The 15,839-nt window shown below is 63.0% G+C and overlaps 1 protein-coding gene across 2 annotated transcripts; it reads left to right on the top strand.

Annotated features, from left to right (window-relative positions):
* The first annotated feature begins 1,524 nt into the window (after window positions 1–1,524).
* Window positions 1,525–12,510, top strand: Rasd2 (RASD family member 2). Of its 2 annotated transcripts, none has more exons than XM_071609552.1 (3): window positions 1,525–1,573; window positions 6,949–7,228; window positions 10,235–12,510. In XM_071609552.1, exons 2-3 carry the CDS (start codon window positions 6,958–6,960, stop codon window positions 10,762–10,764), a joined length of 801 nt encoding a protein of 266 aa, XP_071465653.1. In that variant the 5' UTR covers window positions 1,525–1,573; window positions 6,949–6,957; the 3' UTR covers window positions 10,765–12,510. The 2 variants fall into 2 exon arrangements, with proteins under 2 accessions (XP_071465653.1, XP_027785755.1); XM_027929954.2 differs by lacking the exon at window positions 1,525–1,573 and adding an exon at window positions 2,061–2,537.
* Window positions 12,511–15,839: the final 3,329 nt, after the last annotated feature.

The following is a 15,839-nucleotide window of genomic DNA, read 5'->3' as shown; positions in this document are numbered from 1 at the left end:
GACCTTGGACACATCCCCGCAGCCCCTCTGAGATGTAGACTGGGTACCGAACAGTCGAGGAGCACAGTGGTGGGCCCTCTGAACACCCAGCCGCCCCACCTCCACTCTCCCCATCTTCCTGGTCAGCCTCCCCGGAGCAGCTGGAGAAGGTACCAGGACCGGAGGACAAGCAACTTTCTAGGCTCAAAGTCAAGGTCATTTTGGCAGTTTTGTCACTCTGTGGACACAGCAGTATCTTGTTCCTCTTATACTTGACCCAGTCAAGGCCCAGAGACTTCCTGGGACTGGCCCAGGATCCGAGGTGTGGGTGCTCACAGCTGCGGGAGCTGGCGCTCCCAGGTCTCACTGCTGTCATGAGGCGGGGAGCCAGGTCCCCAGGTGGGGAGCCAGGTGCTGAGGTGGGGCTAACATGGGTAGACACCCCAGGCTCAGGGTTTGGAGTGAGGAACGCAGAGAACATTCTCTTTGAAGCCTCCTGAACACATGAAGGGGAAAATCTCCCTGGTGCGAATGGTCGGAACGTTTCCCATCTCCCTTTTGACTAAGGGCACGTCTCAAACCTTGGCAGGACACAGATTCCAGCCAGAATCCAATAATTGTGCTTTGTTTCCATCGAGCTTATTCCACTGGTACCGACTATTTATGGTAAGCCATACTGGTTTCCCATTTAAGGCAGTGATATTAACGTGTCTCTGAAAAATATGTTGGGGGTGGGGGAGAGTGGATCTGGGATTTAAAGAAAATATTAAGTAATAAGTGGTGTCTAGATATGGCACAGTCAGATCCCCTGACGTCTGACCCGTGCAAACCCTTCGCTGTGAAGAGACGGCTGGGGTAGCTCAGTGGTCGGGTGCCTGCCTATTAATCACGAGGCTTGGATTCGATCCCCAACACGGGGGTGGGGGAGGGGTGGGGGATATGGCGACAGAGGCGCTGCCCAGGGGCTCAACGGAGCCCCGGGCAGGGCTCTGGGTGCAGCGCTCTCAGACCCGCACAGGCGCAGACTTCCCACTCTGTCGCGCTAGGTCAAGGTGACTCCTGGGCGCCCCCACCCCGCCCCCGAGATTGCACGTGCGCGGCCCATGTGCCAGTCCACGGGGTGCAGCTGGCATTGCGACCTCAAGAAAGAGGCAACGGCTCGGGGCGGGCAGATTGGGCATTTGGAAGGGTCTTGGGGGTTCCGTGGCGGGGGGTAGCTCCCAGGAGCCCCCTAAGCGCTGTCCGCTGAGGACCCAGCCGGTCACCTGCGGCCGGGGCAGGCGAGCGGGCGAGTGCGTGCGCAGACGTCAGCCTCCGAGGCTCGTGCCGCGCCGCTTTCCGGTCACGGTGCGCGCGCCAGAACCTCGGCCGTCCCCGCGGCCCCGGCCCCACGCGCCTGGGCACGCGGAACCAGCAGACTGCGGCGCCCGGGCGGGCGCGGGCGGGCCGGGGGCGGAGCCGGGCCGCGCGACCTCTGCCCATTGGTCGGAGCGGCGGGGGCGGGGCTCGGGGGCGGGGCTCGGGGGCGGGGCTGGCAGAGGAGGGAGGCCCGGGCGCCCGCGGCTGGACCCGTCGCTCGCGGGCTGCTGGGCAGGTGGGCGCCGCGCGGCCGGACCACTGGCGACGCTCGCCCGGCGGGAGAGGGCGCGGGTGCCGCCATCGGGAGCTTGGGCTCCGACCACTCTGGGGAGGGACCCGCAGCTTCGCTCTGAGGGGGAAAGGGGGGCGTTCTCCAGCCGGAGAGGGGCGGAGGGAGGAGCCGAGCCCGCAGAAAGTTCTCCTCCTCTGGGGGAAAAGGAGGCGAGCAGGGAGGCGGCGCCGGCTCCGGCTAACTTGGAGCGCGGAACCTTGGGGCGGCGTTCAAGGCCTCCTCCCACACGCTCGCGGAGCCGAGCGCCCTGCTCCTCCTCCGGCGGCTGGCGTCTCCTGGCAAGGAGCAGGGAGCCGGGGCTCCAGCCGGGCAGAGCTGCAGAGCTGCGGGCTGAGGAGGAGGCCGCGGCCGAGCCGGCAGCGCCTGTGTCCCCACCCGGGAGACCCCCTTTGGGCAGGAGAAGGTAGCGTAGGCGACCAAGGCGGGCTAGCCAGCCTGGGACGCGCACCCACGCACACACCCACAGTCACCCAGAAGGATCCGAGTCTCCGGGGGGCCGCTCCTTAAGACCGGAGTCGTCCCTCCATCCCTCCCCCCACCCCGGAGCCCCAGGCCGGGACCCCGGATCCGACGTCCCCAAGCCTCCGGTCACCTGGCTCAGCAGGAGGCCCCCGGGTCAGGGCACGGCAGGGCCGGCGACGGCGAGCCGGAGCCCGCCCAGTGCCCGGACCCCGCTGAGCCCTCGGAGCCCACCCATGGGGCCCCGGCTCCGCTCGCCTCCTCGGCCGGCCGCGCCCAGCCCGGCGCCCCGAGCCGCGCAGAGGAGGATCCCTGCGCAGTGACCCGGGAGCCGCCGCGGACGCTGGGAGGCTCGGCGGCTGGAGCGGCAGGCGGTTCTCCGCACCTCCAGGCGCTTCCAGGCAGCCCCCCGAGCCGATCCAGAGGCCCGGCGGCCCGGCCTTCCCAGGTAGGAGACAAACACCCCAGCAGAGCTGAGGTGCTGGGTGAAGTGGGGCAGCTGAGAAGATCCGGCAAGGGCTCAGAGAAGCCGTCAAGGCCAGGGAAACTTGACGTGGCTTTTGCACCTACTGTGTGCCCTCTCCATCTGGCAACTTTGCCTGTCTAGAGAGAGAATTAAACATGGGAGCACCTCGTCTGTGTCAACCTGGGCGCTAGACTTTTGACTTATCTCAGGAAAGAGATTTATTGAGCTTCTACTATGTGTTGGGTTTAGTGCTAGGGGCCTTCCGTGTAAGAGATGGAGAATCATAGGCCGTTAAAGGGGGGAAGCTTGCTCAGGGAGAGGAGCGCTGCCTTCCCAAACAGTCCTGCTGCGAGCTGCAGCCTCTGTATACCTAGATGGAGGGGGGGTGCTGGGGTAAAAGGGTGGGTGGCTTCCCCTGACCTGGCAAGGACCTCCCGCGAGGAAGGAAGGTCCTGGGCCCCTTGCTCATACAGTCCCCTGAGCTGCTAAGAGTGAGCTGGGGAAGGGCTTCCTGTACTTGCTGGCTCCAGGACCCCTCCCAGAGCTCTAGGGACTTGTCGCCTCCCTCTTTGCCTCCAGCCCTGGGAGGAGGATGGAGGATGTTGTCCAGGACCTCTGAAAGATGGGAGGTCAGGCTGGGGAGGGACAGCCAGCTCAGGGGCTCTTGATTCGGGCCTCCCCTAGCATCAGAAGGACAAGATGGGGTCGGTCCCTGCTAGTCCTCTGCCGGCACCCCCAGTTCCACCAGATCTAGCTGCTCCAGGTAGCCCCATGTTTCCAAGAGAAAATGTCTCAAAGAAAGGAACCTCGTGTTTGTTAAGACTGCTGCGTCCAGGGTCAGCAGCAGCCTCTTGACCTCCCACTGGACCCTGCTCCATGCTAGGTGTGTCTGCACCATCCTATTTAACAGTGCAACCCGGGCAGCAGGTGTGGGCAGCGAGAGGCGGGGCTGGTCTGCTGGGAGCTCCGGCCTGTGTGCTCTCTGCGTCCAGAGCTGCCCAGGACAGGGAGATTGGCTTTGCAAAGTCCGCAGGACCCTGGGGGTAGGGCACGGAGGCCAGTGACTGACGTGTGTCCAGAGGCTGGGGTGCACACTAATGGAGGGACCGGAGCAGTGGTGGGCAGGATGGGACAAGCCCCCCGGGGACCACACGGGGGAGGGGCACACCCAGACTCATCCTGCTGTCATTGCCTGTCAGACCTGTCTTCCAGGCAGGCCCTGGGAACAGGCAAGGCAGAAGGGAAACCCAAGATGCCCCTCTGGGAGCTGACTTGCAGAGTTTGCAGGAGAGTCCTGGGTAGTGACTGCCCCCAGCTGCCTGGAGGGACAGAGGGAATAAGGATAAAATGTGCCTGGGGTCTGTTGCGCCTGTTGCCAGCTGACGCTTCACTGAGTCAGACTCCGCTGTTGGCCGAGGGGTGCGTTTTCACAGTGCCGAGCGCCCAGGCTTTGGAGCCTAAAAGCCTGCTCTCAGCCCAGCCCAGCCAGTCATCTGCTGTGTGACCCAGGGCAAGTGACTCAACCTCTCTGAGCATCGGTGATCCCATCAGTCAAGTGGCCCATGGGGAACCCTCCTCTTGGACTGTTGTGAAGTCATGGGAATAAGGCACATGCCTGGTGCGAGAGGTGCCTGCTGGTCAGCTGCACCCCATCTCTGCTCCTGTTCCAGGGACATTCTGCCTCCCAGCTGCCCTCAGAATGGCCCTGTGGGGACTCAGCAGTCAGTGCCCACATCCAGGTGTTCTGTTCAGTCTCTGGGCCTCCAAGATTGGATACCAGACTCTCAAAAGGCCCCCAAACTCTGAGCCCTGCCTGCTCCTCCCTGTGGGGTCTGCCTGGCTGAGGGCAGAGGCTGCCGGCCACAGGTCCCCGCAGCGCTCCCCCCCCCTGGGGAGGGAGGCGGAGGGAGGCTGTGGGGGCGGGGGAAGGCCTGTCACCTGGCCTCCAGGTGCCTGGAGCATCACCGCCCCACGTGGCTGGGGCCATGTGAAGGCGCTGGCTTCCCAGGGGAGAAAGCCTCTGGTTACCTTCCCCCTGCCTGCCGCTCTGGCCCGGCTCCCCTTCCCACTTCCGCCTCCTTCTCCGGCCCCTGCTGCCTCCCCTCACGCTCCAGTTCATTCAGTCCTTGGTGTCACCCCCGCTGTCCCCGCTGTCCCCGCTGGAGCTGTCCCGGCTGGGGCTCTGGGCTGAGGCTGGGCCAAGGCAGTGATGGACAGGACCTGTCCCTGGGGCTGCTGGCCCCTTCCTCTCTTCTGCCCAGACCGAGGTGACCAGCAGAGTGGGCTCCCTGCAGGGCACTTGGGGGGGGGCTGTCCTGAGGTGGGGCCTCCCCTTCTGCTTGAAGGAGCTCAGCCAGCTCCACGGGAGCCGGCGCCGGTCCTGCCGCCTGCCCCAGCTCCTCGGCGTCCAGCCAGGCTGGGGGCGAGGGCGAGGGCGAGGTCCCTGGAGCGGGGCTTGGGGGAGACCACAGGGGCCCTTCCTTATGGGCTGGGGTTAGTCATGGCCGTAGGCACGGGTGTGAGGGAGAGGCCGCTGGGAGGTCCGGGCTTGGCCTCTCCACCCAGGCCCTCATTAACCCAGGGGGCGCATGCCATAGTCTTGTGATCACGGGGCCCTTATCTGTAAAGTGCGGGAGAGAGGCGGGTGCCTGGGGTCCAGTCCCCCTCTGCCGGTCACTGGCTGAACAAGTGTGATCAAGTGACTTAACCTCTCTGTGCCTCTGTTTTCTCGCCACTGACCTTCTGGTGTTACTGGAAGGATGAGCTGGTGACTATATGTGCAGCCCTCAGGACACTGACAATGCTAAAGGCAAAATCAATGTCAGCTGTCATCACGGCTCTATACTTAGCACCGTCCTTGGCACAGCCTGGGCTTGGCTGGTGGACCATCATTGTGGCTGAGGCCTGGGGCCTGGGGCCGGGGGCCAAGCTCGCCTATTGCGTGCATCTCTGCGGTTCATCTGTTGAGGTCACGCTGGCAGCTGGGAGTTGGCCGTGACAGGAGTGTGCACCCCTGGAGATGACAGACGCCACCAGCCAGGGCTCTAAAATAAATAAATAAATAAATAACAGAGCTTTCATGAGGGTGTCTTGAGGACGGTCGCTGCTCAGGGGCTCTCGGGCCGGGCTGCGAGGTGTGGGCACGTGCCAGGGACTCACTCCCAGGAGGTCTCGCCATTGCCAGGGGCAGGTGGCCTTTCATAGACAGGAAATGATGGCAATTACCTTGGGGTTAATGGGTGAGGCCCTGAGGCTGCTGACCAGGCACCCAGGGGCACCGGGCACCCAGGGGCGCTGGCCACAGCTGAGCACACAGAGCCCTTTGTTGAGGTGAGACAGCGCCTTCCTTGCACAGGGAGCTGCACAGCGACCCTTTCTCTGGCATGTGGCCCTCACTGGCCACCCAGCCAGGAGCCTCAGGTGGCACCCCGCCTTGCAGAGGCCAGGGTGTTGCTGCCCCAGTAGGTCAGTGCCCTGGGCAGTTCTGGGATTGGAGAGCTCCCTAGACGGGAGGGAGTCCTGTGGGACCGGAGGCATTTGAAGGAGACCCTGCAGGGAGAGGGGGAGGGTAACTGGGGGAGGAACTAGTGTGAACAGAGGGTGGGGTCCCGGGGTCCTGGGGGAATTCTGGTGGTGCTGTCAGAGGAAGACATGGCCAAGGGAGGTGGGCTGGGCTGGGTGGTCCTCAGGGGCTGGCTGCTTGCTTGTCTCCACTTGGGGTTCAGAGTTTGGATCTGTTTTAGCTTTTCCCATGAGGCCAAGAGGCTCCGGTGGCCCCGGGAGGTGTGGGGGAAGGTCCAGTTGTCCCGGGGCTGGGAGGTGAGAATCTGGGCAGGAAGCAGAGAGGAGGCTGGTGGCCCGGGTGGGGAGGCTGGAAGTGAGGGTGGGAGAGGAGACTGGGGCACTGGGGTGGGGGCCACCTTGGGCACACCAAGCTCAGGCCCGAGGGGAGTCCTCCCCTCCCCGTGGCCTTTCCCTCCTTCTGGGCCACAGCACCCTTAGATGCATGTGAGGACCCTCTGGATCAAGCCCAGGACCAGGGCCTCTGGAGAGGCTGGGGACAGAAGGCCTGGTTCCAACTGTGCTTAGCTTCTCTGAGGACCAGTCCTGTGCGGAACCCTCCGCGGACCGCCGCTGGCGGGGAGGCGGGGCTTCACATCCGTGCTGCCCTCAGACAGGGGCTGCGTGGACAGAGGGTGACCGAGTGGGCGAGCGGCTGGACAGGGGTAAAGAAAGGCCAGGGCGCAGACGCGGGTGGCGCGGGTGCAATTTTGCAGACAGAAAACTGAGACCCAGGCGGGGGCGCGGGTTGGGGAGGCCTGGGCCCACGACCAGGGGGGCAGGGCTGGGCTGGGCCCCGGCCTCCTGACGCCTGCCCCTCGCTTTGCCGCAGCCCCGAGCCATGATGAAGACCTTGTCCAGCGGGAACTGCACGCTGAGCGTGCCCGCCAAGAACTCCTACCGCATGGTGGTGCTGGGCGCCTCCAGGGTGGGCAAGAGCTCCATCGTCTCCCGCTTCCTCAATGGCCGCTTCGAGGACCAGTACACCCCCACCATCGAGGACTTCCACCGCAAGGTCTACAACATCCGCGGCGACATGTACCAGCTGGACATCCTGGATACCTCTGGCAACCACCCCTTCCCCGCCATGCGGAGGCTGTCCATCCTCACAGGTGAGACCGCGGGTGGTGCGGCGGGTGGCAGCGCCATGCCGGGAGCTGACTGGACTGGGGATCTTCCTGCCCAGGGGACAGAGCTGTGTCAAGCTGCCACCTCCCCGCTCAGGGAGTAGACCCGGCAGAGCCTTGGGGACCACATCTGGGCTCAGGTTCCTGACCTTTCAGGCCTTTGCCACTTCCCCAGGGGTCAGGGCAGGACCCAGGCAGCTGTCAGGCAAAAGGAAGGGACCCTGTAGTAACAACCAGGTGGTGAGGGCAGCAGCTCCACGCATGGGAGCCGTGGGCAGGGCGTGATCCTCGCAGCTAAATTCCAGACAAGCGCTTGCCTCCGCTCACAGGGAAACAAGGCTGAGAGGTTAAGTGACTTGTTCCAGGTGGCTGGCTGGGCTGGCTGGCTCTCCTTTACCACCGGGGCGGAGGTGCAGGGGGAGCTCCTGCAGATGTCCCCTTGGCCAGCACATCAAGCAGCTGAGAGGGCAGGTCCAGAGGCAGCCTGGGGCCCAGTCCTGGTTCCACTGCTTCCTGGTTTGGGCCTGTGGGGCAAGTGACTTTATCTCTCTGTGCCTCTGTTTTCTCTTCTGGAAACTGGGATCACGTGCACACCCGGCTCAAAGGTCCCGTGAGAATTAAATGAGTTAATACGTGTAAAGTGCTTGGTGAGCAGACATTAAGTGCTCAATAAATGCTGGGCTTTAAAATTGATGTTCCTAGTGTGCCCAATACGGTTACACTGTCATGTCCCACCGTGTCCCTCCCTTTGCTGGGCAGAGGGGAGGGTGTGATCAAGGGACTCCAGGTAGCACTGAAATAGCATTACAACTGAGAGCCTGCTGCTCGGGGAGCCATGTCCTGCCCACCTCTTTCCACACCTGACCAGGGCGGAGGCTCATAGGTGACCCAAGGTGAGTGCCCCGGGCATGTGGCTTCCTCCTCCAGGCCTCCTTGCTGATCCTCTGACCTAGGTTGCTCCCAGACCCCCACCTCACCCATATTCTAGAGAGGGAGCACGTAGACGGGGGCCCTGGGTGGCCCTGGGTTCAGATCCTGGCTCGGCCTTTGGTTGGCAGTTAGATGTGTGGCCTTCTGGCGTCTCACCCTCCCTGCAGGCATGACCTCAGTCCCCTGTGTGACCGTGAGCATAGAAAGAAAGCACAGGGGCCTCCTTCAGCCCAGCGGGTGTCACTGGCGTCTGCTTTTCCAGTCTTGGGGAGGGCTCTGGGGACGGGTATCACAGGGAGGTGCGGGGAGACACAGGGAAGGACCGAGTGTGTTTTCAGTTAGTTTCCAGTTACACAGACGCACCTCCATCCCACGCTACAGAGAGGACGGGGCCGGGGACCGAGTCCCCATCAGGGCCGCTGCGTCCCCCCGTGGCTGCCCCCTCAGTCTAGGGTGACTCCTCCAGTCCCTCCATGAGCACATTGGCATTCAGATGCGTGTTCCTGCGGCCTCCAGCGCCCTGGTGTGTCTGTGCTGCGCGGGCGTGCGCGGGCGCTCTGAGCACATCTGCTGCGGTGCTTTGTTCCCTCTCCAGCCCGTGCCTCGTTTTCCGACCTGGGGCTGGTGTGCAGGGAATTCTGGAAGCCATTAATCCCGCTGCCGGCTCTCTCTCCAGCTGCTGGCTCTCTCTCCAGCTGCCGCCCTGTCGGGCTTTTGGTGCTTGGCGTCCGTGTCGCGTTTAAAAATGTCAGGCTGCCGCGTCCTCGGGGGCTGAGATGAGCCTGATGGGACGGGCTGGCTGCCAGGGCAGAAGCGGTGGGTGGGCTGGGGCTGCCTTGCTGGTGCCCTTCAAAACATTGAGGTCCTTCACAGGCCCCACCTGGGCCCAGCCAGCCTTGTGGCCAGCACTGAGTGCAGGCCCCACCTGGGATGGAGTCCCGTGCCCCTGATCCCCCTGTTCAGAGCACACTGCAGCCAGACGCTGTTCTGAACATGACATGCTCAATTATAGGGGACCAGTGGGCCCTGGGCCCAGAGGGAGAAGGTGGTGGTTCCGCCAGAAGCTGGGCTTGTCCATCTCCTCCCGAGGATGAGTCCCAGGGCCACCTCCTCTGAGCCTGTTCCCTCGCCTGTGAGACAGGGACTCTGAGTCTAAGCGAAAGTGAGAAGAAGCCTGGAGAATGAGATGGTGACCGTCATAGGAACTGTGACCTGGGCAGGAGCGTGGAGGTGCTGGCCACACACTTGCCGCCCCCTCCCGCTTCCAGTCACTGTTCAGAGTCACTGTTTTAAGTGATGCCGAGAGTTGTAATAGAGGAAACAAGGGCCTTGGAGGTAATGTTCACCTGCTCATTTCATGGTTTATTCAAGAAGAGAGAGCACCTACTGTGTGCCAGGCGTGGGCCAGACGAGGACAGAATCGGGTTGCAATCCTGGCTTGGCATTTAAGCTGTGTGACCTTGGACAGGTTGCTTGCCCTTTCTGAGCTTGGTTTGCTCACCTGTAACAGGAAAGTAATGAAATCTCCCTCACGGAGGTGCTGTGAGAAGTTAGGGAGCAGCCAACAGGGAGCTCGAAGAGCTGCCTGTCCTTGTCATCACTGACATTCGAGAAGGCTGAGTGCGTGCCACCTGCATTCATTATCTCCAGGAACTCTCAAGATAACCCAGTAGGTTGTCCAGGTAGGAAACTGAGCTGGAGAGTCGCAGGCCACCCCAGGCCAGGTGTAAGCAGAGGAGGAGCATGCGCACCTGGGGCCCTTGGTGCCAGCATCTGGACCTTAACTATGGCCACGGGTGTTTGCTGAGCTCCTGCTGCGTGTCCCGGGGACATGCACTGAGCAGGACAGGCAGGACTCGACTCTCCTGAAATCTGAGAGCATCCTTGAAATTGCTAACACTCTACAGTCCCCTCAAGTGCTCAGGTCCCCTGCCTCCAGCCCTGCAGTCACGTTCAGATGGGGAGAGTAACAGCCGCTACCCCAGAGCCGCGGGGGTTCCCTCACTCTGCGGGGGAGCGGCTGGGAGGGCGCGCGCGCTCACGCCTCGCTCTCTCCCGCAGGCGACGTCTTCATCCTGGTCTTCAGCCTGGACAACCGGGAGTCCTTCGACGAGGTCAAGCGCCTCCAAAAGCAGATCCTGGAGGTCAAGTCCTGCCTGAAGAATAAGACCAAGGAGGCGGCCGAGCTGCCCATGGTCATCTGCGGCAACAAGAACGACCACGGCGAGCTGTGCCGCCAGGTGCCCGCCACCGAGGCCGAGCTGCTGGTGTCGGGCGACGAGAACTGTGCCTACTTCGAGGTGTCGGCCAAGAAGAACACCAACGTGGACGAGATGTTCTACGTGCTCTTCAGCATGGCCAAGCTGCCCCACGAGATGAGCCCCGCGCTGCACCGCAAGATCTCGGTGCAGCACGGCGACGCCTTCCACCCCCGGCCCTTCTGCATGCGCCGCGTCAAGGACACGGGCGCCTACGGCATGGTGTCGCCCTTCGCCCGCCGCCCCAGCGTCAACAGTGACCTCAAGTACATCAAGGCCAAGGTCCTTCGGGAGGGCCAGGCCCGCGAGAGGGACAAGTGCACCATCCAGTGAGAGGGAGGGACCCAGGGGAGGGGCTCGGGCAGTGCCTTAAGGGAGGTGGCCCCAGACGCCCGCTGCGGTGTCCCCAAGAGCTCAGCAGCATCGTGTTCAAAGACCTTTGGCACCAGCCCGAGGCCCAGGCGCCGGGCCCTGAGCATTCTGCCCTCGCCACTTCCCTCTTGTCCGTGGCTTCCCCGGACTTCGGCTGCTCCGTGGGAAGACCAACATATCCCTGGGGACAGGGGCCAACCAGGAGCTGTCAGGACCGATGCAGGCCCTGAGTTGGAGCCTTCCGGTCGCTGGGTTGGAAGACAAGCTGATGCTAGAGGTCGGGAGCCTCCGAGGACAAGTTGCGGACTGAGAGTCCAACAGCTGGACAGGAGCGGCTTCCGGCAGGGGGACCCTGGCGGCCATGTCCACCCACCTGCTGCTGCCGGATGTCGAGCCAGTGTGTGTGTGTGGGGGGGGGGAGGGGCGGCGCGCCCACCAGGCCACGCCCTCCCAGGCCACGCCCACCAGCCCACCCAGGCCACGCCCACATGAGCCACGCCCTTGGGGCTGCGGTCTGACCCCCGTGGCTTCCTTTGCAGCTCGTGCTGTGTTAGTGGTAGACAGGGAAGCCTCGCCACCCGTCCTTGCCTAGGGCCCCAACTTCAGATTCCCTGCCTCCTCTGGGGACACCTTCCTCTCATGCTCCCCGACAGGGTCCCGTGGTCTGTCTGCACGTAACCATTGGCCTGTAAGGGAGCGGAGCGCGCTGTTCCCAGACACTTGCAGGCCTCTGGGCAGGCAGGCGGCCACTGAGACAGGAGGGGAAGGTGACGTGGCCCAGGCCCGCCCTGCCTCCTAGCTAGATCAGGGCAGAGCTCTGTCGCAGGGAGCGGGCTGTCCTCTACTCTGTTCATTCCTGGAGCATTTACTGAGCACCTACTGAGTGCTAGGAAACAGAGAGGGTGAGGGGCTCACATCCCCAGCTCTGGCCTCTGTCCACCTCGATGCCTCAAAAGGAGGGGCAGCTGAGGTCAGAGCAGAGCCTGGGAGGGGGCAGGAGAAAGGCTCCTGCGGGCCTCTCCTGGTGCCCAGGCCACAGGTCTGAACTGGGAGCCCCAAGGCACTAACCACTGAGCCGCACCTCCAGCCCTTTTTATTTTTTTATTTAAGAGAAAGGGTCTCACTAAGTTGCTTAGGGCCTTGCTAAGTTGCTGAGGCTGGCTTTGAAATTGAGATCCTCCTGCCTCAGCCTCCTGAGTCACTGGGATTATGGGCGGGCACCACCAGGCCCAGCTGTCAACAGATACAGTTTACGTTCTAATCTCCTGAAAAATATTGAAGTTTAAGGTCACAGGAAACCACAATAGTCACTGAGTGAGTTTTCGGAGGCCCAGGAAGGTAAGCCCCATCCGTGCCCAGGTCACCCAGTCAAAGTGGCAGAAGCAGGACTAGCTCTGGCCCTTTCGCCCCCTCGCTCGATGCTTCTTCAGGGATCTGGGGCGTCTGACCCCTGTTGCCCCGGGAGGTCCCTGTGGGCAGTGTGGACATGTGCCCACAGGTGAATGCAGACGCCCCCGGCCCCGGCTCCGCACACCTGGCCCCCGCCTGCGTCTTGTCCCCGCCCGCCATCAGTGCAGCAGCTCTTCCCCCGCTCTGTCTCCTGGCTGTCCACCCTCCCAGTCAGAACCCTCGGAGCAGACCAGCCACCTCTCCACAGGCGTGTGGGGCCTGGTCTCACCCTGTCACCCTCACTGTCCCGGACCTCTTCGTTCACTATCAATTAAAGTGGATTTGTTACGAAGCTGTGTCCTTGCATTTCCTGTGCTTAAAGAAGAGGTGGTCTGTCCCCCACCAACGCCAGCCCCTCCTCCCCGGGTCACCTACTGGTGCCTCACCCAGCGTGTGGTGCCGAGTGGTCTTCAAGTTTAAACTGGGGAGGGGACAGTAAAACCCACCTGTGCATGGGATGTGCGTGTGTGTGTGTGTGTGTGCATGGAATGGTCATGTCCCCCTGGGGTGGCCAGTGAGGCCCACAGCTACCGGGAGGCTGAGGAAGGAGGATCCCTTAACAACATAGAAAGAGCACGTTTCCAAAAAGAAAGGAAACGTGAGATGGAGATGTCCTCCCGCGCACAGGGCCCCCCAACACAGTTCCTCAGCCTCACCTCAATCATGGCCACCCCTGGAGGTCAGCTCGTGCGCTCCAGGACGGGAACTTCCCAAACAGCACTCAATAGACTTGGGACAAACAGAGTGAGCCTCTGTGACATGAGACAGGAAAGTGGAGGCCGAGAGAAGGTCCTGGTCCAAAATGCTACCAAATGTGCCTCTTGGCCCCGAGGGGTCCTCCTTGGGGGGGGTGGGGGGGTGGAGACGGCCACTGGGTGCTGGCTGGGTGACCTGCCGTGTCTGGCTTCCCAAGCCACCTCTGCCATCCAGCTCCTCGAGACACCCACTCCTCACAGCGCTGCATTGGCAGTGAGGATCGAGGTTCAGAGACCTCAATATCTTGCCCAAAGTGGCCCAGCTGAAGGGGCCGTTGGAGGTGCAGGACCAGAAGCTGTCTCACCTCAGAGTGGGGAGGAAAGGATTTTGCATCGGGAACGAGACCGCTCTGCTGTGATGGGCAGACGCCACCGAGCATGACCAGGCGCGAGCCCTGAACACACTCCCGTCCCTGGCCACGGGCCTCACCACCCAGTGGAGGGGTCACGACCCTCAGGACACACAGAACAAGAGGGGTCAGGCTGAGGACGAGGCGGGCCAGGCAAGCCACGGAGCTGGGGGAGGGACAGCCGCTGCTCCTGGATCCCGGCTCCCTCCGATCCTGAGCCCACGGCAGCCACGGAAGGTCTGGGTGGGAGGCAAGTCCTTTGGATGCGCTCTAGGTCCTGCCTGTTGTAACCGTGAACTGTGGCCGTGGCCCCCTCCCCCGTCCCAGCTGAGACACAGGAAGGGCTGGTGCCCCGCAGGCCCTCCGGGTGCCCTGTCGGAGGCCCCGCTGCCTCCCTGCCTCCGTGCAGATAAGTCGCGTCCTCTCCCGGCCTCTGGTTCTTTGTCTGTGAAAGGGACGTGGGCAGGGGGCGCGGGCAGGGGGCGTGGGCAGGCGGCGTGGGCAGGGGGCGGCTGGCCCAGACGCACAGGGATGGCCTCCCGCGGCCCAGACCTTCTGCAAGAAGGAGCTGGTCATCCCGCTGCACCACCCGGCATCATGGTCTCACAACAACCCTGCCCCACAGCTCTGGCCCTGGACTGGGCTGAGGACAAGGAGAAAGAGTTCCCTGGCCAGGTCTTCCCGGCCCTGGGGGGGGTGGACTCAGATGTCAGGAGAGTTCCCCTCCCGGTGAGACCTTTCCAGGATAAGCCCAGTCCCAGCCTGGGAAGGCAACATCGCCCGGGAATGTGAACTCCAAGTGCTTGTTGTGTTCCGCCTCCCTGAACCTGTCACTCACTCCAGAGAAAAACTGGAGTCTGCGTCACAGCTTGGTGGGGGGTGCCTGCCAGCCTCTCGGCCTCAACGGCTGCCAGGAATGGGGGAAAGAAGGGAGCTGACCTTGGCTGAAGACCCACTATGCACCAAACACTGTGCTGGGCCTGTGACGTTGGATTCTCTTGGCAAAGCTACGTGGAAGGATTATAAATCCTTTTTAGATACGAGGGGGCAGAGGCTCAGATAGGTAGAGTCACTTGTCCAAGGTTGCACAGCAAATAAGCAGGAGAAAGCTGGGCTAGAATCCATGTCTGATTCCTAAGCAGGTTTGGTCTCCAGCGCTTTCATAACCGAGCCTGCTGGGGGGCTGCTCTCGGGAGGGAGAGGCTGGCGTGGGCACTCTGCTCCACCTGGTCATTCAGCACCCAGGATTCTTCCACCTTCGGGCTCCTCTGTCTCTAGGATGTTGTCACCTTGGCATAGGTATCGGGAGAGAGGGAGGGGAGGCACACCTCCCATTGTCTCATCCCTTCTGCACACGTCCCCAGGACCCAGGTGAGTGGCGTGCCAACCTGACCAAAGGGCTGAGAAACGTGGTCCCCTGCTAGGCGGCCCCAAGACCAGGGGTGACTTCGCTGTGGCCAGACCTGGCTGGCTAGCTGCTGCCTCCACCCTGCCCCGAGGCAGCGGGCCCAGCGTCAGGACACCAGGACACCGTGTCCACCGTGTCCCTTCTGACCTCACCCAGGCTGCGGGCAGCAGGCGCAACCGGAGAGCAGCTCCCGTCTCCCGGGCTCCCTGAAATGGCTCAGGGGCTCCTGTTGCCTCATCCCTAAGTGAAGCATGGACCCCCCACATCTCTTATCCCTCACGGTGACAGGGACCCCCCAGGCGCTCCCAGTGGCAAATACCAGCTCAACCAAACATCCTGGGCCCACGTGACCCCGCATTTCGGTCTTCATGGGGGGGGCTTCCTCTGCGGCTGGTGGCTACTGCACCACCCGGGGGAGAGGGGGCTCCTGGGTCCCTCTAGCGGCTTCCGGTTTCCCTCCCCCCAATTCTTGGGGGTGCTCTGGGGCGCAGGGGAAGAGGCCAGCAGAGCGGGGAAGTTCTTCCTGCCCGGTGGCCGTGCCCTGCGGGGAGGGCAAGGCAGACGCCTGAAGATGGCGTGGACCTGGATCGAGGGTGACTCCGCAGCTCCGCAGAGGCCACTGCCGCCCTGGGGGTCTCTTGGCTGTGGGGGCCTGTGTGGCTCTTTGTGGGGGCTGCTCAGCCCTTCTGTCCCTCTCGATGCCCTCGGACTCTATGACCCTCCTGATGTCCTCATGGCCAGGGCCTAGGGCATCACCGTGCCAGCCTCTGTCCAGTGGTCCCACGTCTGGGCAAAGCGAGATTCACGCTCCTGCCCACTCGACTCCGGGGGCTAAGTCACTGTGGGCTCCGTTGGAACTTGAGCTCCGACCCAGCCTGCCTGTCCCCCATTAGACACTTGGCCCCAGAGCCCCTTGCTGCAGGGACACAAGCCAAGCCCTCAAGCCGGAGCCACAGGATGACATTCTCCGCACGCTATGCTGCCCTCCACGCACTGTACCTTGCCCGCCTGTGTCTCTGACAAAGGGGGGCTGCAGGCTTGGGGGGCCATGCTCCTGGTGTGGCACCTGGCTTT

The sequence above is a fragment of the Marmota flaviventris genome, chromosome 3, assembly GCF_047511675.1.
Source record: "Marmota flaviventris isolate mMarFla1 chromosome 3, mMarFla1.hap1, whole genome shotgun sequence".
Lineage (NCBI taxonomy): Eukaryota > Metazoa > Chordata > Mammalia > Rodentia > Sciuridae > Marmota > Marmota flaviventris.
Note: the sequence above shows the minus strand (reverse complement) of the source record. Positions and strands in the feature narration are given on the sequence as shown.

Coding starts and splice junctions, on each gene's coding strand:
- Rasd2 (XM_071609552.1), top strand. CDS start 6,958: ATGATGAAGACCTTGTCCAGCGGGAACTGCACGCTGAGCGTGCCCGCC. Junction 7,229..10,234: donor GAGGCTGTCCATCCTCACAG/GTGAGACCGCGG, acceptor TCTCTCCCGCAG/GCGACGTCTTCATCCTGGTC.